The 23421-nt window shown below is 41.1% G+C and overlaps 1 protein-coding gene across 1 annotated transcript; it reads right to left on the bottom strand.

Moving 5' to 3' along the window:
- Positions 1-3774: 3774 nt before the first annotated feature.
- LOC128377155 (E3 ubiquitin-protein ligase pellino homolog 2) lies at positions 3775-14276 on the bottom strand. The gene is made up of 7 exons (XM_053337064.1): positions 13889-14276; positions 7973-8102; positions 7448-7549; positions 5782-5979; positions 5392-5577; positions 4993-5198; positions 3775-4540 (listed from the first exon to the last, which is right to left on the bottom strand). Exons 1-7 carry the CDS (start codon positions 13966-13968, stop codon positions 4156-4158), a joined length of 1287 nt encoding a protein of 428 aa, XP_053193039.1. The 5' UTR covers positions 13969-14276; the 3' UTR covers positions 3775-4155.
- Between the last annotated feature and the right edge of the window lie 9145 nt (positions 14277-23421).

Consider the following 23421-nt stretch of genomic DNA (forward strand, 5'->3'; position numbering starts at 1 on the left):
GGAAATTGTTTGTATATCTTAAAATGTACCACAATTAACTTATCTATACTGTCTCTTATATAGTCTTAGGAGGTTTTTTGGATTTCTCTTTTTCTCCCTCCCATGCTTTGAAACAGATTAAATGTTGTGTGGCACTGAGATACCCATGAAATAGGCTTCATAATCTTTGGAAGAAAAAAAAAAGCCTCCTCCCCATGGTTCAAGAGTGAAATTATTTCTGAACAAACTTCTGAATAACACCACTCTCAGCGGGTCTTCAGGAGTCTTTTCAGCAGACCTTCCTGAATTTCTTGCAAAGGGAACGAACTTCAGTCTTCTAAATTGCTATTTTAAATCAAGCGTTTTGTAATTTTGCAGATTTGCTGCCTCTTATCGCTTCTTGCATGGTGATGTACATGACTGCCAAAACGGCTCATTAAAACGGTTGATTATTTTAAAGAGGTGATGCAACTCAAAGCAACCTTCATCATGGTGTGAAGAGCGAGGAGAGGGCGCCCTCTGTTGGCTGTGAGAAGCAACTTTTGACTGTTTAGAAGTACAATCTTTGACTTCATGTTGCTCTTTTTCATAACTTCCAAGAAAAAAATAGTGATAAAAACAACCACACAAACAGAGCAGATTCAACTTTTTAACAGGTTTTATTGACATGTGTATAGCGATTGTCTGTGCACCATACGATTACAGAAGAATATGATATAAAATAATACAAAATAGCTGTACATAACGTGGATGTTTCTTAAAAGGAATGCATTGTTAATTGTGAGGTTTTTCGCTGTGTGTGTGTATTACGTGTCAGCTACTCGCTCACCTAATCAGATGAGTTCATACGTTGAGGAGTTTCAGGTTTTTGCCATCTATAGAATTAAAATCAATTTATAATTAAAAAAGAAAAGAAAAAAAAGGGAAGAGATAATGATGTTACTGATGGTCATATTAAAAACAACCTGATGACACTCAAAAATATATACTGTATCTGAATTTTTTTCAACAATACTAACATCTAAAAACAGAGAAATTGCATATGGACATCTCTAACCTCAGGAGGGTTTGAATTAAGAATAAAGTAAAAGGCAGAAAGTAAAGAAAACTGAACTAAAACAAATGATACAAGCAAAAAAAAGGAAAGAAAAGAAAAAAAAAAGGTAGTGCAACGGTTCTTCCATCCACATGCCAATGGTGTTACAGTAATTGTTGTATATATTATCTTCAAAAGCAGAATTCACTGGATTTGGCGTGCTTAGTAAAGGGCAGCAGATCGAGGTGTTTGTGCCTGTTTCACTAACCCCCCCCCCTTTTCTATTTAGACCCGTATGTGACTGATCCTGGATCTGTACTGATCTACCTTACTGTATGCCTTCTATACCTTGTCCGTTACATCTGATACATGTTCATCACACCTATGTCCTATTTATGGTTTTGCAGTTCGTAAACCTTCCTGCAGGCATTGCCAGCTGAGAATCTGAGATTAAAACACTAATCCTGAGCTACAGTAATTACAACACTACGTCAATTATCCACCACACTAGGGAGTTTAAATCTAGTATTTAGACTTCTTTTTATTCCTCAAACGATATTACCTCTTTTGTTCTGAGTAGTACTTTATTTCATTAGCTTTACATTTTCCATGATCGGTCTAAATACAAAATGAAAACGAGTGTTGATGTGGACATCTCTATGCAGTGAATTAGTTTAGTGGAAAGTATTAGCATAGTAGTACAAAGTGGGATTCAAGAGGTCTCGTTTACAAACGTCACACATCTATCAAGTATGAGGTTTTTTTTCTTAGGCTCTCTCTCTTTTCTTCTTCTTTTTTTTTTCGTTTTTGGAGAGGTCTTCCAAAAAGAAAGAGAAAAGCAGAAATGCTGCAGTTTTGACAGCTGAGGACCCGGAAGACATCTTGGTCTGCCTCCTCTGATGAGGACAAATGCTCTCAGCATGAAGGAAGAAGAGGTTTGCAATCCACCGTGCAAAGTTTTCGAGTTAAGTGTGTGTGTGTGTGTAGTGTACATACCGTATGTGTACGTTCAGCACATGCAAGCTAGACACAATTTCATGTGAGTGTGTATTATCAATTATACGTCTTCCACACTTGAGGCTATTATTGAAATTATCAGACTTTTTCAAGCTAGATCGTCACCAAGCTACACCATAATATTCAGTTACAAAAATAGTATCACAATATAGACCATTCAATATGAGCACCAGGGAAGGCTAAACATAGCCTGAGTATTTGGCTACATTCATTGTCTGGGCAATGGTTTGTTTTTTTTTCTTACGGTAGCTGTGTGTAAGTGTGTGTGTTGGACACAGTGTTGGCAATGTTTTCTCACTCACAAGCTCTCCTACATCTACCACACAATAATATTCTGAAACATACAGAACTTGCTTACACTGAGTAACAACAGTTAACTAAAACCGATTATCAGTTAGAAAAATAGTTTTGTTTTTTCTTTTTTTAAACACTGAACATCTAAAAGAATCCCTCTCACCTCCCCAAATAAATCCCTCCCCATTTCCTAACAAAATAGTTTTTCTTTGAAACAAAAAAAACAAAGGTTATCTTTTGAGGTTATGCAAGGCCAAACCTTTTTGACACTCCATCACACTAACATAGACCCTGTTTAGCATAATTCAGTAACCAGAAGTGTGTTCAAATTAACACAATAATACAGACTGCTGTGTTCCTCTGCAGCTTAAACACGCTGATTTCTGTGGGCATGATCGGGCTACTTCATGCATCTAAAAATGATTTAAAATGAAAGATGTCAGGTATGTCATCACTAACTCAGTGGTTCGCTCTTTATTCTAGTGCTTTGGTTGCATCACACACTTAGATCATTGGTCTTAGACCTCACTCGGAGATAAAAAAATAAATCCTGAATTGAACACACCTCTGGTTGAGCCCTTAACCTGGAAACCATTTCAGCCATGTTTTAAGCAACTGCTGACCTAACTCCTGGCTAAAAATAGCAAAAACATCTAGCTTATCTATGAGAGTGCTATTATTGCTTTAGAGAGTTATGAAGTGGATTTTACCCAGTTTAGTTCCAAGCCCTTGTTTGCACTCAGTCTGCTTGATGATCGGGAGGAAATCTGGTGTGGACAGGGGAGCTTATTTAATGTGTATGTGGAGTTTTCTTAATGCTAATCAAAGAGTCTGCAGGGTTTCATTCCAACCTAATACTACATGAGAAGTCTCATTTAAAAAGGGGTTTCTATGTGTAGATTTCACACACAAAAAAACATGCTGAAGAAAAAATGACTTATAATTTCCTTTTCATGAATCACTAAGAAATTGAAATGCTGCATCAGTGCAAAAGCCTCCAGTCCCACCTTGTATCCTTCCACATTTACCATAAGTTTATAATACTATCCGCTGAGAAGGAAGCTATGAATATAAATCAGCTGGTCATTTAAGTGGCTGGTAAAAAATAATCATTTCACTGAATGTGAAAGGCAGAAAGGGGTGGAGGGGATGGGGATTGTTGCAAAAGTTGAGGCCAGATGTGTTATATAATGCGGTAATGAAAGTGAGGATTGCGAAGTGAAAGAAGGTATTGAGCAGCAGCATTTCACAACGTCTAGCCTTTACAAAATTAGAAAGAAATCAGAGTGAGAAGTTGGTAATCAAAGCGAAGAAGTGAAATACTACACCCCTATTATTAGAGAATATTGGTATATAATGTAATTTCACTGAGTCAACCTGACCTGCAGTGGATTAAGACACTAACGTTTCCTTTATACTGTTAAAAAAAGCTACCTGTCATTTCATCGTTTCTGAAGCAGCATTGTGAATTCAGCTTGTGTAGTGTTTGGTTAGAATGACAAACAGACTCCTCGATGACAGAGAACTGGACTTAATGGTCACATGACAGTATCGACTATTCGGTTGTGCTATTCATTCACCTGTCCTCCAGATCCTGAACCAATCAACAAGCATTGAAGGAGAAATAAGGGGAAGGAATCCTCCGCCTAGGGCTTCAGTCAGTAACACAATGTTTGTTGTACACTCAGAGTGCCCTGAGAGTAAAACACACATTCTTTAATAATCCAAGTGAATTACCTTTCAATACTGAACACTAATCAACATTTGTGACGTGAATGAAGCTCAGGCATTTTTTTGTTACTGTGATAGTGGTTGCTGTGGTGTGGCGACTAGTCGATGGGGCCCTGGAAGATGAGCCGCGTCCACCCGGGGGTGCTGAGGGCAGTGGAGCAGAAGGGGCAGACGGGTCTGAAGGCGTGCGTCCCGTGGGGCAGAGGCGTCTCAGCCCAGTACCTGGCTGTCCTCTCTGAGCAGACGTGGCCGCACGGCACAAAACCGTGAGTGGGAGCTCCGGCGTCCACGTACACAGCGGGCTCACACCCCAGCCACAGAGGCACGTAGGGACCCACGCTCCTGCACAGGGGACATTCTCGGCGGACTGTGGAGCCTTCACCCTCTCCTGGTAAATCTTCTCCCTCAGATCTCTGGCCCCAGTCGTGGCGTCCATGGACATGGCCACAGGTGAGGTAGACCCAGGGCTGTCGTTCTTCAAGGCTGAAACAACAGATCATAAGATTTTATGGTAAATGGTAAATGGACTGTACTCATATAGTGGTTTTCTAGTCGTTATGACCACTCAAAGTGCTTTTACACTGACTATGTTTCATTCACCCATTCACACACATTCATACACTGATGGCAGGGGCTACCACGCAGGGTGCCAACCTGCTCATCAGAGGGAAACTAACCATTCATACACATTCATACACCGTTGGCACAGCAACGGGAGCAATTTGTGGTTAAGTGTCTTGCCCAAGGACACATCGACACGTGGACTGGAGGAGCCAGGAATCAAACTGCCAATCTTCCAATTGGTGGAGGACCCGCTCTACATCCTGAGCCACAGCATCTTAGAGTTTTTATACAAATTAACATCAACATAAAATTGAATATCCTGATAGGAAATAATGACAGATATGTCAAATACTCGAGTTTGTGGCACCAACCTGTGACTGCGTGGCAGGCTGGGGAAGGCCAGTGTGCTGAGACCTACAGGGCACTGAGGCCGGGACGCATTCAGCTCCTGCCGAAGTGCTTCCAGGTGACGCAGGGTGGGAGCGCGTAGGAGCCCCTCTCCTGTGCGCCAAAGCAGGGTGGCACCACACAGATCAACCAAGGAGCCGTCACGTAGTGCGCTGCTCTCACCCTCCGCCTGTAGAGGATGACACACAGAGACACAAGCTAACAATCAGACTAAAAATAAACCCCAAACATTCATAATCACCTCACTCCTCTAGAACAACCTAATAAATCTACATAATTCTATCACTGATTGATATTATTCAACAGATTGCCCAATTCTACTGTGTGTAAACATATCTGCGATCAAGCCGCATGTGACTCACCAGTTTGCCCCGGCTGGGTCCAGAGCGTGTCTCCCGCAGGGCGTAGACATCACCACAGACTGAGATCTCCCTCCACAGACCCTGCTTGGGGTCCTCTGGGAACCCCTCTGGGTGCATCACTAGCACCCCGTTGGTGGTCAGGCCATCCATGTGCCCATCTGGGTTTTTCCATTTGGTAGCTTTCTCCTGTGGCAACAAGAAATATTTTAAATTACTGACTCCAAATATAGAAGTTTTTTAACCATTATTGGATGTAAGTAATGACAAAGACACAAAACATCACAAGATAACTACTATTGCTGCTCATTCTTTGAAATATTGAATTATTTGATACAAGTTAAAATGATCACTTATGATATTAATATATTGTGACATAATCAGTCTACGTACCCCTAGGAAGATATTTTTGGAGGAGTCAAAGCCTGCGGCATAGATGCGTGCAGTGTAAGGAGGGTTGCGCTCACACACCACTCTGCAGGCAAAACGTGAGATGGTGCTGGGAGCGATGGAGGGGTCCTCCCCCTCCTTTCCCCCTCCAGAGGTGTCTGTCACCACGAAGTCAATAGGGCTTTCTGTGGAGCGTCCGATCTGCATGGGACGAAACAGAAACGCACCCACTGTAACATTCCTGGATGCCATTCACCAAAAGAAATGCTGATGAAAGGGATCGTCAACAAGGGTACTGAAATAACTGCAGTCATTGTTTTAGACTCACACTGACTTCATTTAGATGTTTGACAAGACCATGCCTTTAAATGCTATTTCTTCATCACTTGTACAACAAAAGTAATAGTGATAGAACTATAGGAGCAGTGGGTTGTATCAAGGTATCATGGTATTCCAGGGAACCTAGAAATCCTGAAAGTATGATTTTCAATACTATCCAAAATACACACACTCCTCTTCCTGTTTTATCTTGTGAGGCAGCTGGAGTCACAAGATCACATGAGAATCCACCTAGTCAGGCTTCAATTTATGCGCTTGTGTCCAGCCACCAATGGGTCAGACCAATCAGTGTCGCAAATCCAGATGCCTCGCAAGGTATGACGGTGATAGACAGATGGTTCGTCCAATCACCTGCCATGTATTTTATGAAAGTGCCTGCCCTTTTCCAGACCATCCTGCGTGTCAGGTTACTTTCTATTAAACTGATACGGAGATGCTGTATTGAGGTGATGTATTGTAGTGCATAGCGCGTGCCAGCAGAGGTCAGTCTCCACAGGTGGAACAAGCAGCTCAGCTGAGAAAGATGGCGACTCCTACTGATGGGGATAATGTTACAGGACTGTAAAAATGCCTCTGTCCTGTTTGGGAATATTTTGTGTTTTAATCCTGATGATAAAAGGTGAGCTAGTCTTCTTCCAACTATAAAAGCAGTTTATTAGCCACATGATTTAATTCAACTGCCAGACAGCCACCATCACCTGCATCATCTCAGTTCAGCTCATGATGTGTTGGTATTCGCTCTGGTAAGAAGTGTCATCGGGGCCTATAGCATAATCTATGAAAAAGTAGATTACGCATATTTCCTATCTATTTATTATTCTGTGGGTCATACGTATTTCAACCCTGCAAGACTTGTCTAAGTAGGCTAATTGCATATTAGACACACAGTATTATAGGCTAGCAAATGTCATACTTCTATCACCAGCTCTGCTTTTATGTTTTGTTTTGTTTTTTTTGCGTTTTTACCACAAATATTATCATATACTCTGCTGAAATGTCAGGAATGCATGAAGGTATGATCAAATAGATGCCACTAGAGTCTAAGGAGCAGTACTGTGTATAAATATAGACTTTAGACATTTTACACATAAGCCTTCATTTTTTATACTAAATGGTCACAGTCCTGAACCAAAATAATCTACCTGCTACAGAGAGTCCTTTGATGACATTACGTAACAGCATATTTTGGGAGACACTTGCTCATGTTCATAAATTTAACATCATAGGAATAGCGATTAATCCTCAGAGAGAAGTGTTTCGTTCGTGACATTACTTAAGCGGGACGGATGAAAAACCTGACCACGTTTTCTTGATTTCCTTGGCGTGTTACCTGGAACATGTCTGTGTTGTTGTCATGGCAGTACTCCACCACCACTGTCTGGTTCCGGGACAGAGTGAAAGAGATGCTGTGCTGCCCCCTGCTGTGCACAGCCTGCAACGACACCAGGAGGAACAAGCAAAGGTAAAGCATTCATCTTCTGGAAAAGTCTTTCTTCTTCTTTCTTTTTTTTTAAAACCACATATAAGTATAACTGGAAGATGATGTTGATTAAAATGCAACAACTGTAAAGTTAAAAAAGATTAATACTGTGATATTGCATGCGATAGCAGCATGTGACAAATGTCTTTAATTTCCCTACATGGTCACATGTCACCAGTAATAAAAAAATAAAAATAAAATCATGCATCTGGCATCTGTATGAAAGCAGACACACACACTAATGGACAGCACACATCCACCGCTCCATGCTTAGTCACCCTTCCTCTGGCTTGTTTGGGAACAACAACAGGGAGTCACAAAGCTAACACACTGATAAAGCATGCAGTAAACAAACTTCTGCGGACACATACACACCTTGCTGTCCTGTGGTGTGTTGAGGATGTGCACAGTGCTGGGCTTGACACCATTAGCCTTGGCCCTTCGGTACAGAGCAAAGCGGCTCTTTCTGCGCCCACGGTCACCGCTTGGAAGCGAGCCATTGTACCTTTAGAAAGAATGAGAACATGGAAACTAATCAGAATACAAAGAAAACATGTACACAACTTCACACATGTTCATTTATAGGGATCTCGTACCACAAGATCTTGTGAAATTAAAAAGTGACAATATTTCTCGTTGAGGTGAATGCTGTCTCGCAAAGAAGTATTCAGGGGGCGGTACAGGGCAGTATACGGGGCGACGACTGGTTTTCTATCGCTCATTTGCATCTCATGTCTTCTTTTTATAGTGTCACCCTGTGGGTCATTAACCTTGTTGCAGTGGGCGCCCTCGTTCTACTTTGTGAACTAGCAGCTTCTACCTGCTGAGAAGTCAGTCAAAAGTAGAAGATGGGGAGAGGAGCAGGGGTAGGTTGACCTCAAGTCTCTGCACTGAAAACCTAAGGAAGGAGGAGCGGGGGAATCTAGCACGACATATGGTCGCCTAATGATGCAAAAAGTAAAATTAGTCACACTATCAAATTAAAACACAATTTATGTGTTTATTTAAGTATGTTATTCTACTTGTGTATTTGTGTTATATGGAATTTGTGTAACTTAAATTTATTTCTGTTTTTTTATTTTGTTTAAATCTCGTCTTGTCTCATCCTTGTGAACCCCAATATTGTCTATCGTCTCGTCTTGTGAGCTGAGTGAATCATCACACCCCTACACATTTAGGTTCAGTGAGGAAGAAAGTACAAATACAACACTCTTATCTTCTATGCATACTGTATTTATGGTGTGCGTCATTACTTGTGGGCTATTAATAAAGTCAAACTGATGCTGCTGAGATATCTGCAGAGATAGATAGTAAGCTCAATTGATTTTGTGCATCTTTACAGCGACATTATTGCAGATTCTTTTGAAATGAATTAAAATAGCACACACACACACACACACACACACACACACACACACACACACACACACACACACAGGGCCACTCGTGATTCATATTAAAGTGCTGAGCCTCAATGAAAAAGAGCAAATACCACTTGATCCCACTTGTTCAGCCTGTACTCGAAGCTCGTGTTCACTGTAGATGAGCTCACTCTTTACCTAACCTCTTTTATTCTTTTACAATGAGCATTTCACCACGCCATCCATACAGTAACTGTACGGCTTTGAGGGTTTCTGTTCATTAATAGACGCAGACATTATAATTTAGATTCTTCTTATAAGACTGATGAATAATATATTCTGGATTATGAGTGTTTTATAATTAAATATCAACCTTTTCCTGAATAGATCATCTCAGTTTTCATGCTTTAATTAATGTGGTGTGATGTCAGCTCCTTTTTGGTGTTGGTTCTGACTATAATACTGACTCTGTCCTCTTTTTTTTTTTTTTTTTGGAAGCTGAGTCAAACATAATATTCACAGTTTGAGTTCACGCAGAAGGCACTCGACTGGTTTTAGGCTGTTCAGTAATCAGCAGTGCATGGTCCTTGAGAGAAACTATTCACAGGATCCCCCAGTGAAGAAGACGAGGACTTTTTGAGGGATAATATCTCTACCTTTGCTCGCCTTCAAATTGGATCAGATCAGAAAGACACCTGGTTCAGCTCCAATCTGATCCGTCTCAGCAGGGGGTGAAGTCAAACTAAATGCTCTGAAAGTGTTTGTACAGCGTGGCTCTGCAACAGATTTATCAAGCAGTCTTTTCATAAGAGAACTAATTATTTAATTCATCTGATAAAAATGCAAATAAACTGCTTTTTAAATGCAAATATTTGCTCACATTCATCTTTTTCATATCAACACAAATCCTATACTTGGGATTGTTTCTTGCTGGTCGGTCGACAGAAAACAGCGTGACAACAAACTTATGTATTTATTGAGTTTTTATGTTGCTTTTTAATCTGCTCTTACCTATGGTCTTAACTTCTAAGTCTTTGTATATGGGTCAATGACGTGATGCAACCCAGTGTCAAATGGTGTAAGCAGTATTTTTTCATAAAAATGTGAACTAAAATGTGGAATAATTATTTTTTATAAAGTACTGTAGGTGGATAACATATTTAATATTCATCATTCTTTTAACCACTTTGTGGTTACACCATTTGACATTTTCAGGAATATTATTGCTTTTTGTACAAAATGGTGCAAATGTCATTTCAGATTACATAAAACCAACAAAAATACAAAATGTACATTTTAACAAACCTGATCCTGCTTTTAAAACAATTTTTAATCTTGCCAAACCTTATTTGTCACTTACATAAAAGTATTTATTTATGTATTTATGAGCTACTGGATACCTGAATTTCTCCAATAGGATGAATAAAGTATCTATCTATGTATCTATCTCGTGATATTTCTACTGTAATTGATTTATTTGATTGACGCCATCCATTGAGACACAAAGAGAGAAAAGGTCTGTTACTTTATTTGACCAAGTTAACCGGCTGTGGCCTCAGACTATATTCAGATAAACATTTATTTTTACTCCGAGTGTGGACTGTGAATTTTATCCCCATGACTTGCATTATAAGCACATTAGGGTGGGATCTATTAAAGGGTCAGTATGAAAAGGAGAAAAGATTACATTTAGTTGTTTTAAGACAGACTTGAAACATGTGAACATATCCTTTAACCAGATAACACACACATTAAACAGATACTGGGTATTAACAGGAACCAAAGTCACTTTCTTGCACTTCTGAGCAGAGCTTCAGCAAATACAAAGGATTCTTGATGTATATTTTATTCATTTTTGTTCATATTTGTCCATTTTTGGTTAGCGCTCCTCTGTGTTTTCATTGGTTTATTTTGCGGGTGTGTTTTCTGAGGCCACTTTGTTTGATGTGATGCATTTTAAATGAGCCGTACTTCCATGAATCTTAAGACCAAGACTGACTTCTTTTGGGGACTGCAACCTTACAGTCAAGTCAGAGTAGGGCACAGTGAGTGAGATCAGGTGCATTATCTAGACACACACACACACACAGGCCACATCTACTTAAAAATGTAGAGTCCAATTGCAGAAGATGACTCAGTGCTATATCCTCCCTCCGTGGCCCTGCCTGTCAGGTCTAATTGGACCCCGTCTGACGAGAGCAGGACTGGGTCATGAAGAGAGGAAACATGAGGAAAGACATCTGAGCGGGTCTGGTTAAAAAAAGGCAGAAGATGTGAAATGGGACTGAGGATGAGAAAGCACCATGGGAGAAAATCAGCTTATACACAGAGAGAGAGGGAGAGGGAGAGAGAGAGCGAGAGAGAGAGAACGAGGAAAGGTAGCCGGTGCTTTGATAGAAACAGAGACGAGAAAACCAGTCAAAAGTCATCATGAGTACTACATATAAGGAAAAAGTTAAGGAAAATGGATGAAATTTCGAGGGGAAAGGCCGGTGGAGGAGCAGCTTCATTCAGTATGATATGACTGGGCAGTTCAGGCCCTGCATCACGTGTGCATCATAAAACACTGTATGAAATATTCACTCCTTCTGCCCCCCGACACAGGGTTTATTTTCGTTGAGGGCAAGTCACCGAGGAGGCCTGCCTCTCTCTGAAAGTCGGCACTCAGCAAAACAGTGACAGGCTGGGCAGGGATAGGGCCCGGGTGAAAGAGAAGAGTGAGGCATGCGACACATTGTGCTATAATGGTGAGATAAAAAGGTGTGGGAGTGATAAAGGGGGGAAAGGGAGGAGAGGGTCTTTGCATAGTGATGGGGAGTGGGTCACGATGAGGCAGGGCACGGCTATGCATGGTGTGTCCAGGCTAACTAAGGGAGACAGCCAATGTAAAAAATAAAAAATAAATCACATGGTCTGCAATGAAGTATGCATTGACCACCACGCGGTGCATGTGATCATCAAGGCTGACAGATGCAAAGTCAAACCACACTCGCACAAATGGGCCAAAAAATATGAACCCTGACTGGAAGGAGTAGAAAGAACAGCCTGTTCTGACGAGTATTTGCTGTCAAATGTCACGTATGTTATATCATCCATCTCTGACCATACAAAAAATCTAAGATAAGATATTCCTTTATTAGTCACACAATGTGAAATGTGCATTATTACAAAAGCAAGTGGACAGTAAAATAGAAGAGCACCAATGAGAAAAGTAAAAAAATAAAAATAATGGTGACATTGGTATTGAGTGGTAATATACCACACGATATTGTTATTGCACAGATTAAAGTGAAAGAAAATATATATAGTATATGTTGCTGTCACAGTTGAATTGAAATTAGTAGTATACATGAAATACTAATATTGGCAAACTCAATACCTATTTTCGCCATGTCACTCAGCTCGAGCTCAAAACCACAGACAGAATACCTCTAATAGCCTGCTAGTCTGCGGCCATCACCATCCCATCAAACCGAACCTCAATCACCAACAGTTTAAAAAGTCAGCTAATACAAAACACTTTTTTCCCCTACCCACAATGAGCCACATTAAAAGTTTCACGGAGAGCACGCCGCAGAGGCCTGCTTGTGTTTAAGCTGCGTAGCCAAAAAAAAAAACTTCCACCTTCCACACAGGCCATTAAAAATAAGCACTTGTGTATTCTGATGTGAGGAGGATGTAAAGGGGCTGCTCTGTTCAAACAGTCAGATGAGGAGGAGGAGAACTAATCAGTATTCTGATGCGGGCAGGCTACAGCCTCCTCACTCCCATGTTCAGCCAGAGGGGAAGAGATAGGCCATTAGGTCAGTTATCTTTGGCATAACACAGGAAGCTCTGTGGGGCAAAAGAGGGAGGCCTGTGCAGAAGCCTGAATATGACTGTGGCATGTATGTACGTGCGTTGTGGCATTTTCTGCTCCCTGCAGACCGTTGTGCAGCGTGGAGCTGTGGGGGGGGAATGCTGTGGAAGCTGGTGGCTGTCATCAGCACATCCTGCCTGCTGTGTGTGTGTGTGTGTAGTCTGTCATAGGCTACTTTTAGGGACAAATTTCAGACTTAGGACCAGTTAATTGGAGGCAGCTTATCCAATAGGGGTTAAAAATTGTAACTCCATTTGGGAAAAAGCACATTTTTGGGGGTATAGTGGTTCAGGTAAGTCACAAAAATATGCATATAAGTCTATGTAAGGTCCCCAAAAGTGACCATAATCTGACACGTGTGTGTGTGTGTGTGTGTGTGTGCGCTGGTGGTTTTCTCCTCCTCATCATCCTCCTCCTCCTTCACTGGCAATGGATGGTCATCTAGCTGCGACGTTTTTATTAATTAGTAATAGACTATGACCTCAGCTTTATGACTAAATAATATGAGCACAGTGGCATAAGGTTTTTTCATACAAAGATATCATATCCAGTCCTACTTTTAGAAATCACCATAGTATGACATCATTGGGATTTTCAGCCTGAGCAACCCAGCACTGCTTACCGCCCCCCCCCCCCCCCCCTCTTTCTACAACCATTGATCAAAAGGCAGCTAGCGTTACATCCGTAGTAGCCCTCATGTACTATATAGCTATTGCAGATTTTTTTTCACCCTTTTTAACACTCAAATGCACCACACATGATGCGGGAAACATAAAAAAGGAGGGGGGGAAGCATAGATAAAAGGGATTGTGGTTTAATTTGGAGCATAAAGTTAGTTTGTAAGATTACTACACTAGTCCTATACTGGTGGTAGTGAAATTGGGGGTTAAATATTGCTGTTTTTACATATGTAATGCCGACAATAGCGATATATGTTATACTAGCAGGGAACTCACTCGTCATCTGTGGGTTTATTGTGCGGATGGAGCCGTTATTACACATTTTGTGTTAATTCCCCCCTCATCCTACACATTTTTTTTTACTACAGGGTTAGATTTTTAAGAGACTTACCCCAAAATGACCAATTCGCCGTATTTTACCGGGTCTTTAACGGGCACATCATCATCTCCGTCTTTTTTCGGTGAATTCATCAGACAGGACTGCTCCAGAAGAAGAAAAAAAAACACCAAAAAAACGCGTCCAATGGCCAATAGTGGTGAGATAAAACAATGCTAACACTGTAAGGGAAGTGAATTGGGTTGTTGTAATCTATCAAAGTTTGGGCACAGTTGGGTAAAGTTTTCCCAGACTTCTTCTTGTAGTTTTTATTGTTTTAATCCTGTGAAGGAGCATCTTTTCGTGGCTTTAATGCCAGTGTGTAGGTAGTTTGTATCGCGACAAATCTGTTCAGTAGCATCGGATACAACAGCGGCTAGCGGCAGGGAGTGGGGCGTACCATTTCTTTGTAGGGGTGGCCGCTTGAAATATAAATCAAAATATTAAATAAAATGGCCTCTATGTGGAATAAAATACGTTTATCACTTTTATAAAGCTATATAAATACCGTACACACGACTGATAGGGAAGAAACAAATATTTATTCAATTTATAATTTTACTTAAGCACGAAATCACTCCCCTATGGAACAAGAAATTCGTGCAGCCTTGATGAGAAGCTGGCTCCAACGCCGACAGAATAAAATGAGGCGTTTCGAAATCCAGAGGAAGTGTCCACATCCTCTGACATGTAGAGGCGTCCAGACACAATTCAGGCAGCAGGCGGAGATATTTTTATGTTTGGTGTGAAAACCATATAGCTGGGATCTCGTGGGTCATTATGGAGTCTGACGTAATGAGATGCTACATCGGCGGGGGAGGGGGGGTTAAAACTAGGATGTGGGTCACCATTTGCGCCCCCCAGACGAGACACCTTCTTTTCTTCATGTCTGCATTTCATGAGAGAGTTGGGAGACAGATATAGGACGACTGGAGCCCACACTTCCATCTCTCTCACTCTCCCTCTCTCTCTCTCACACACACACAAAGAGAGAGAGAGAGAGAGAGAGGAGTAATGTACGTACTTACTCGTAATGCTTTGACCACATGAGGGCAGTGCACTTCAGTTGCAAAGAACAACTTTATAGACTGAAGTTAGTGAAGTGAAACTATTCACACCTATTTCCAAATACTATGTCCACCTGTGCATTGGCCCGGTACTGTGTACACCACTGTGTGTGTTTGGAGTATTAATCTTCCTCTGTAGGAATCAGACACACCTTTCTTGTCACAGACTTGTCACATTTTCCTCAAGCAACCTGGTTGCTGTTCATTTTTATTTGATTAGACAGGAAGCAAAGCCTCCGCTGCAGGCCTTTTTGGACCGAACCCAGAGCTGGACAGAACCCAGAGCAGCTGGCATTCAATAAGTCTCCACAGCGGCATGGCTGCCTTCATCTGCAACAGTAGCCTGCTTCATGCTCTGGCTGGGTGGTTTAACATGTAGTGGCTTGTATGCAGGGTAAGGCACAGAGGCGCCATGCAGTTATTCTGCATGACACTGCAATGTGTGGTCACGTTATTGAATATGTTAGTGTCATCCAAACATTTGCCTGTGCAAATTTACACACATAAATTGAATGATATGATAATAACCTCAAAATGGAAATGATCAGGTTGCGGCTCGCACATTAACTGCATAAGTGCTATCACTATGGAGAGACTGTTCATGACACTGAGTCATGAATGATCTTCAGTATAAACTAAACTAAACAACCACACCCTTCGTCTATGGTTGACAGTCCACAGCAGTCAAACAGTAACTAATCAACTGACTGACCCTTGTGAGATGAGTCAGCGCCTCACAGGGGTTACATAGTGGAAGTTTCACTGTGTGTATCAGTAGTTTAACTTCCAACATATTTTTCTTGTGAGATACAAACTAGAAACTGGATGGACCAGATGTGTGTGTCTGTGTGTTTGTGTGTTAAGTTTCTTTCTCACTCTGGGATTAAGGTCACACCCATCTCACTCTCTTTCTTTTTCTCCATCCCCTCTCATTTTTGTCTCTTTGCTCTGCTCTGTCTTTTCTTTCTGTCTGTCCCTTGTTGACCAAGTTTCAGCATTACACTAAAAAATGATGTTCGGCCTCCGTCATGCAGAATGAGTCCCCACTGCTCCCTTTTACTGACATGGTTTACGGCCATAATAATCAATCAACAGGGCAAGGAACTAGTTTGCACTGAGAGGATGATTTACCCCTCGATTTCAAACATTAAGAGCCTAAAGAATGCTCTATCTCTGAGTCATTTCCACTCCATAAAAGTTCATCTACTATATTCTGTCATGGTTATGTAGTACATTATCAATCACCAAAGTCTTTTCACTGAGGTCATAGCACAAGTTGCACAGGGGTTCATCAACCTGCTCATGGATATTTAGCAGGACAGATGCTTTTTGTCACAGACAGTTGAATTTGTTGTCATAAATTGTCCTTCTCTTCACAACATCGCCCACTGCTGCAAATGATGACGACAGTTGCTTATATTTACAGTTTCTTCCCATGATGTCATCAGTTCTGCCATTTATATCCATTTGTAGTTGCTACTATAGAGGCAACTGGTGTAATGAAGACGTTTCGATTGACAACTGCTTGATTTTCTATGTCGTATGAGCCAGACAAATTCTCACAACTTAATCACAACATGAGGTTTCAGCTGGCTTACACATCTAACTGTTGCTACTGCAGCACGTGGCCGCTGCTGAGTGACTGAATTTACTGCCAAGAATTTAGTGTTTGTATTCACCATTCACAAAGTATACAATACTATTTGAGGTACAAATGCAGTACAGCACTTCAGCTAAAGGAGTCTACATTATATAACAATATGAAATCTCCTTTTATGGCATTGATATTTATGTCACCAACATGACTATAAAGGATCTAATCAGCCAAATTGGGAAGGAATTTGTAGTCTGTACCACAGTGTGTGGTAGCAGACGACCCTTTTGCATCATGCAAGTTATCTAGAAACCATATTTGGTGAGCAAATCACGGATCAGATTGTATGCCTAATAGTGAACATGTGGAATGCATTACTTCTGCTATCATTATGCAGTATTTGGCAGGCTGTACCTTAAGTCAAGCAAAACATAGCAGATGGGGTGGCCACTGATAATTTAGAAGTGCATGTTCATGTGGAATATACACAAATAGGGCCTATGTATTACTAAATGATAAATATAGTTTATAAATATATAATTAAATTAGAGAGACACAGGGATAAATCACATTATTTAAAACAGACGAGACAAATAGATGAGAGAACTCTTCTTTTAAACATACACTACATACTTGCATGATACTATTTTGGTTTAGAAGCCTGCTTAACGTACTGGAGGCCATAATGATGTTTTGTGGTCTCAGCTGATTTGCAGAACAGACAGAATCCATGATGAATGTGGCTTCAGGATTGCTTCTGGATTATTTCCATGATTTATATCAGTGACGTAGAGACGCCTCCGGGCTGACTTCCTCAATCTGGATTTAGTTGACGCCAACTTAAAATATGAAAATAGATATCTAGTAGGAGAATGTCAAGTAAGGCATGGGAGTCAAGACAGTCAATTTGGACAAATTAGATGTGCTACAGCCGTCTGCTGCTGAGTCTTTGTCAATGTTACCATGGTGATGAGACAACAAAGAAAAGGTATTTCTGTTATTTAGCAACGCATCTCCCCTCTTTGTATTTAAAGCTGAGATTGGCTAGTGAAGCTGAGCTTTTGAATATAATGCATAAAAATAGAGCATCAGTGAAGTATAGATTTTGAACATAGTGTATAAAAATAGAGCAACATTTTAGTTATTACGGCACTATAATACAAAGAATAAAATCACAATACTGATCTTGTCCAGGTATATGTGTGTAGGATATCCTACTGTACTTGTGCTGCATGAGTGCACACATGCCTACTGGGTGTGTGTCTGTGTGTGTGAGACACTATACTCCCTCTACTTGATGAGGAGGCAGACTCCTGTACAGAGCAGGCATGATACTGCAGATGGCTCAGCATATTCCCATTCTCTATATAGGCACTCTGACACAACAGGCTCCACTAGTGATTTTGGCTCCCTACAGGGAAGACTAATTGCATACACAAGCAGGTTTGTTGTAAAACACAGAAAATGGATGGCGTTATTAACTGTGACAAATGCTTGTAGCCATGTATTGTTCCTAATAGCTTTAGCGGACTGTAATACGTGTGCAGCTAGTTTTGAAACGTGTGCTGATTCTGGGTCAGTTTGATTGCACGCCATGGTGAATGATTTTGTAAATTTTGCGCATTCTTGAACAAGGCAAGAAAAGATGATGTGAGATCATGTGAGAAGTAGGAGATAAGGAAGTTACAATTCTGTGCCAGTTATGGAATGACCAATAAATCTGCTTCCTCTGTGACGACATTAACCTTTGCGATCACTGAATTGGGCAATATACTGTGTGTATTGCAACATTTCAGTTTGAGTAAATTCTCAAATTGTGTTACTACAAAAATAACTCAATGAGTGCAATTTGTGAAAGGAGAAACACCATTAAACTCATAAACACGTAACACACACATCTCTATAAACTGTAATCTTTAAAAGAAACAGAAAACACTGCTCCAGCACGGGTAATGAAACTGATACCCATGCCATTTACCATGAGGCCTTTTAGTAGGACAACTGCAGCTCAGTTTAAACGATGACTGGTGAGCTGAGACGTCCTTTCACAAATCAGTGAGCTTTGTGGAGCACCCTGCCATACATGTACAAGACCCAAGCACCAGGCTCCACACACAGCTGCTAGTGTGAGCTACGCTGACTGCTTTACACAAAAGCAGATGGCTCCTCAGACGGGTCATTAGTAAGAGTCAGTGGGAAGGCTGTGTGTGGCGGGATATTTTTGGACTCAGTGTTGTGTGTTATTTATGGATAAAAGTTGTATTGGTGATTCTATTTTGGTGTTTCAGTGTGTACATAGGTGGTTGCCAAAAGGCATCACAGTGAGAGAGAGAGAGAGAGAGAGAGAGAGAGAGAGAGAGAGAGAGAGAGAGAGAGAGAGCGAGAGAGAGAGAGGGAGCGACATTTAGAATAATTGGCTCCCTGCTCAGTGAAACAGTATTGTACAGCAGACCTATTAATAATTACACAACATGCGGATTGCAGCTTTTAACCTGGGTCCAACAAGCTTTATTATGTGCTGAGACATAGTGGCACTTGTTGACAGTTTCACTATCGCTAATAATAAAAGTGGGCCGGGGGGGGGATTAATCATATAAATTAGTGTGTTTACATGCACACCCGTGTTCTGGTTACGATCAGGGTTTTGACGTATTCTGGTTAACGTGTAAACATGTTACAGGGTTCCTGATATCTGGATATGCTCTTATCCCAGTTTTGAGAAACCTGGATATGCTACCTGCAGTACTGGGATAGAAACCAGGATACTGAGGCATGTAAACATCTTATCCAGCTTTCTGTTTGTACAAAACATAGTGGCTTAGATGTTGAGGACACAGAGGATCAGAAACCTGGATACTGTTAGAATCACGTAAACAGGTACGCAAATAACCAGGTCTCTTATGTTCCATGTAAACGCCATATCCAGAAGATGATCAAAACCAGGACAAGACTGAAAACCAGGACACCCGTGAGCATTAATCTTCAACTCAGACTGTACTATTTCTCAGTTTCACAGCAGAAAGTCAGTCCACATAATTACAATGCTGTTTGAAACACACATAATTTACTTCATAATAACAATACTTCACCACCACGTCTTCATTAGGGACATGATAGCGTAGGCATTCTATGATACTTATCTGTAATATCCTGTTAATCTTTTTATTTCTCAATGTGTCCATCTGTTTCTGTGGTGTGCCATGTGTCACACAGGAAGATTGCAGCATACGGTATGTCACTTCCTGTCACAAAAGCACAGCTCTGAACGCAGCTTAAATAGATTTTGAGCAAAACCTTATCCACAAGCAAAGTGAAAAATCTGTTTATATCAATTCTGCTTTTTCACACTTTTGTGCAAGCTCTCCACCTGTCCTTGTTTGCATATTTCATAGAGTAACGATTCTGTTTTTCTGCAATAAATGTTGTTAAAAGGCAAGAATTTCAATGCACAGCCCCCGTTAATTACATCTGGGAGCCCAAATCATTGCTGCTGCTCAGGGTCGTGGCGGCATACATCCCTCCCACTGCACAACCTCTCCGCCAAATGCAAACACAGGCCTCAGGCTCCCTATAATTATTAGCACATTGTCCAAGGCTGAGGGAAATGCAATGTGGGACAGATTCTGAAGAGCTTACAACTGCCTGCAAGCTGAATGTCACTCGGCATGCTGCTTTTATGACAGTGTTTAAACCGGCCCCATGACAACCGAGACACTAAGACTGTCTGAGCAGCAGCTCCGGCCCGTCCAGCTAGCCCTAAAGTCCCTTTGTGCTTGTCAATAGTGGATGTTGTTGGACAGGAAATGCTTTTAAAGAAAGGAGCAGATAATCTTTCAATCAGAATCTGTGGTTTTGAGCAAGTTCCCACTACAACAAAAACAAAAGCAATTCACGGGTGAATCTTATTAAGATTAACTAAATCATTGCTTAGATACGGATTATGTGTTGGAGGAGCCACCATTTTTTCAGTCCTGTTGCCCATGGCAACAGGGGGATGCACTGTCCTGGGTTAGAATACTCGGGAGATACTGGAAAGGGAGGCGGTATGGGGAGGGTTGTGACAGCTAAACAAATGGCTGGAAAGTAGATTATATGATCTTTCATCCTCTGAAAATATGTTTAGCAAGTGATGAACAGCAGCTAGTTTGATTATGTATAGAATATTTGTAATGGACTATTTAATTGTTGCTTTTCATATGTCATGGGTGCAATCTTACAGTATATTCTTAACCCAGAATGGCCAACAGTTACTGACAGGGTTTTTGAGGGCTTCAGATTATGATAGATATCTAATTAATCTAGTTTAATCTTGCTAAATTAAATAGTATATTTAAAAGGGAAGTACAAGTGCACACAGCAGTCATTACTGAAAAAAGAAAACTGTGTTTAACTTCCTGCTTCATTGTAGGTGGTCCACATAATTATGTTTTGTAAATGTTGTCAAAACTTCTCATTCCACAAATCTACAGTATCAGTACAGTATCTTCTGCACCAAGTATTCACGCTAATGTTTAAACACAATTCTACAAACAAGATGGGAGCAGATCTGCAGGGTGAGACTTTAACTGAATGCTTCACTTAGCCTCTGCATACCATCTCTTAACTCCCGAGCTCTATGGAAACAACTGTGGGCAGATATACACAGCCAGTTCCTGAAGTGTGAGAAGAGCAATAATGGAAAGAGTGTCTACTTAAGATATCACTATATGAGTGTTTGTGTGGATGTCATAAACACAATCAGTGCTTGTAACTGCATTCACCAAGAGGACATAACGTGGCACGACACACATCACTAACAGGTCCATTCAGGACCAGGAAGAGCACATGTTCATGGTATTTTTGTCACATTTCATGAATATGAGATCACGAGCAACAAACTGTTTCATGTTAAAATGGACATTGTTGGTATTTGGTTCATTGAATGAAGAACTGAAGTGAGATTAAAATCAAAGAGGAACGCCTGAGTAAACAAGTGAAAGAGGAACTGCCAATAAGCGCCATTTATAAGTATTGTTTGAAACCAACCCCTTCAAAAGGCGTACAATAGTCTGGTCCACCCCCACCCCCGGCGTCACACAATAGCTGAGCTCAGGGCTGAACCTGAACACGAAAGCAGGTCTGCTCAGGCTTTCATTCAAATCCAACACGCTCGTGCTTCCGTAGTAGCTTTCACTAGGAGACTGCCGGCAGGAAGCACATTTCAAGTGAATCACATCTGAGGCTCGGATGTGACTGTTTCTGCAAAGGACAGGACTCCTAGGAAACTGAAAGAAATGTCTCACTGTATATGTATGCAGGACCTGACGAGTATAACCACCACTTCACAACATAATGAGTGTATGAAAGTTGTCTGTCTGCAGGAACTCACCGAAGCAGCTATTTCCTGACAAAACAAAACGTGTTAAATTCAACAATTCTACCTGGTAGCAAAACTCTTAAAAGCTGTCCTTTAACAGAGGGCCACAGGTGAGCCTGACAGCATTTGACACTAGCCAATGTGTGCAGTGCATCTGCTGCTGAGTGCAGTGACAGCTGTACAAAAGGCCTCTGACATGTGCAGTATAATTCACTTGCTCAGCGCTGATGTAACGTCAGGAGATGTTTCAAACTGCTCTCTTTCTGTCCATTTATTCTCTCCTGTCTTCTCCTCTTGAGAAAAAAGGAGAGACTTCATTTTGGAATTTCCAAATCCACAATGGGAGTCATGGGTGGAAAATCATAACCAAACAAGATCATACTTGACACTGCAGAGGCACAACCCTCAACTGTTCAAATATAGTGGTTTCATTACAATAATGTTCTCGGAAAATGCAGGAAATTCCTGTAATTGAGGTTTTCCAATTCCCCCCCCAAAAAGATACACAGCGGGAAAGTGACAGCAGTTTCGAGAGAGATAATAGGCTGTGGTATTTGTGTGTCTATCTCAGTTTAACTCCCTGTCCTTCATGCTGGACACGTCACATGCGTGGCCCTGCTTTCAGCACAGCAACAGGTCAAACTTCAAATCAACAGGCACAGAACAAACACCACATGAGCAAACAGAGCCTTTCCAAATGCAGAGAGATAGAGGGCAAGCATTCCTGCACTGGAATTCAAGGCCTCTGACTCTCCTGAACATTACTGTAGTGACATATTAGGGAAAAAATTTGAAAAATATAAGCTTTTCAGGAAATTAGAGAATAACTGTCACCCCTAAATAACAGAAAATATGTTTAAACTGCTTCAAGTTCAGCAACAGCCAAAAAGCTGCAGTTGAATAAGATTTCCACATGACACAAGTATTTTACCTGCCTGAGTTTATCTTGAAGTCAGAACCTGACACTTACTTTTATTGTTTCTGCCCACCAACAGGCGACTCACTCCTCACACCACCAATTTCCATGACAACTATTATCTGTTTAAACTGTTTCCTGACTTCACACGCTGATGTCACTCACCACACTTTCACCGCCTCTTTCGAAGCTGACCCTACACACACACACACACACACAGCTATTTTCCCTTCTTCTTTCTATACAATGTGAGAATGCGTGAGCCATGATAAAACCAAGGGGGAAAGAATAAAAAATGAATGGCTATGAAATAGTGGCTTGATCTCTGATCTGCGCCTTAGGGCAAACTAGGGCAAAATGCCAGACTGGCAGAAAGACCTTTTTTGTGAGCCTGTCACCCTAACCTAGACGGTTACACAAGCATGAAGTAAGACACCGCTCTCATCCTCGGCCAAGCAAGTTCTCAGTCACCCAAAGTTGCCATGTACATGAACAGAACGTCACTAGAGTGTCAGATTTGTATCAAAAAGTGGGACATTTTGACAATAAAAATCTTGCATCGTAAGAAATGTGTCATTTCCTGTTGATGATAGAGTTGATGCTGATGTGTGCGTG

Source organism: Scomber japonicus, chromosome 17 (genome assembly GCF_027409825.1).
Source record: "Scomber japonicus isolate fScoJap1 chromosome 17, fScoJap1.pri, whole genome shotgun sequence".
Lineage (NCBI taxonomy): Eukaryota > Metazoa > Chordata > Actinopteri > Scombriformes > Scombridae > Scomber > Scomber japonicus.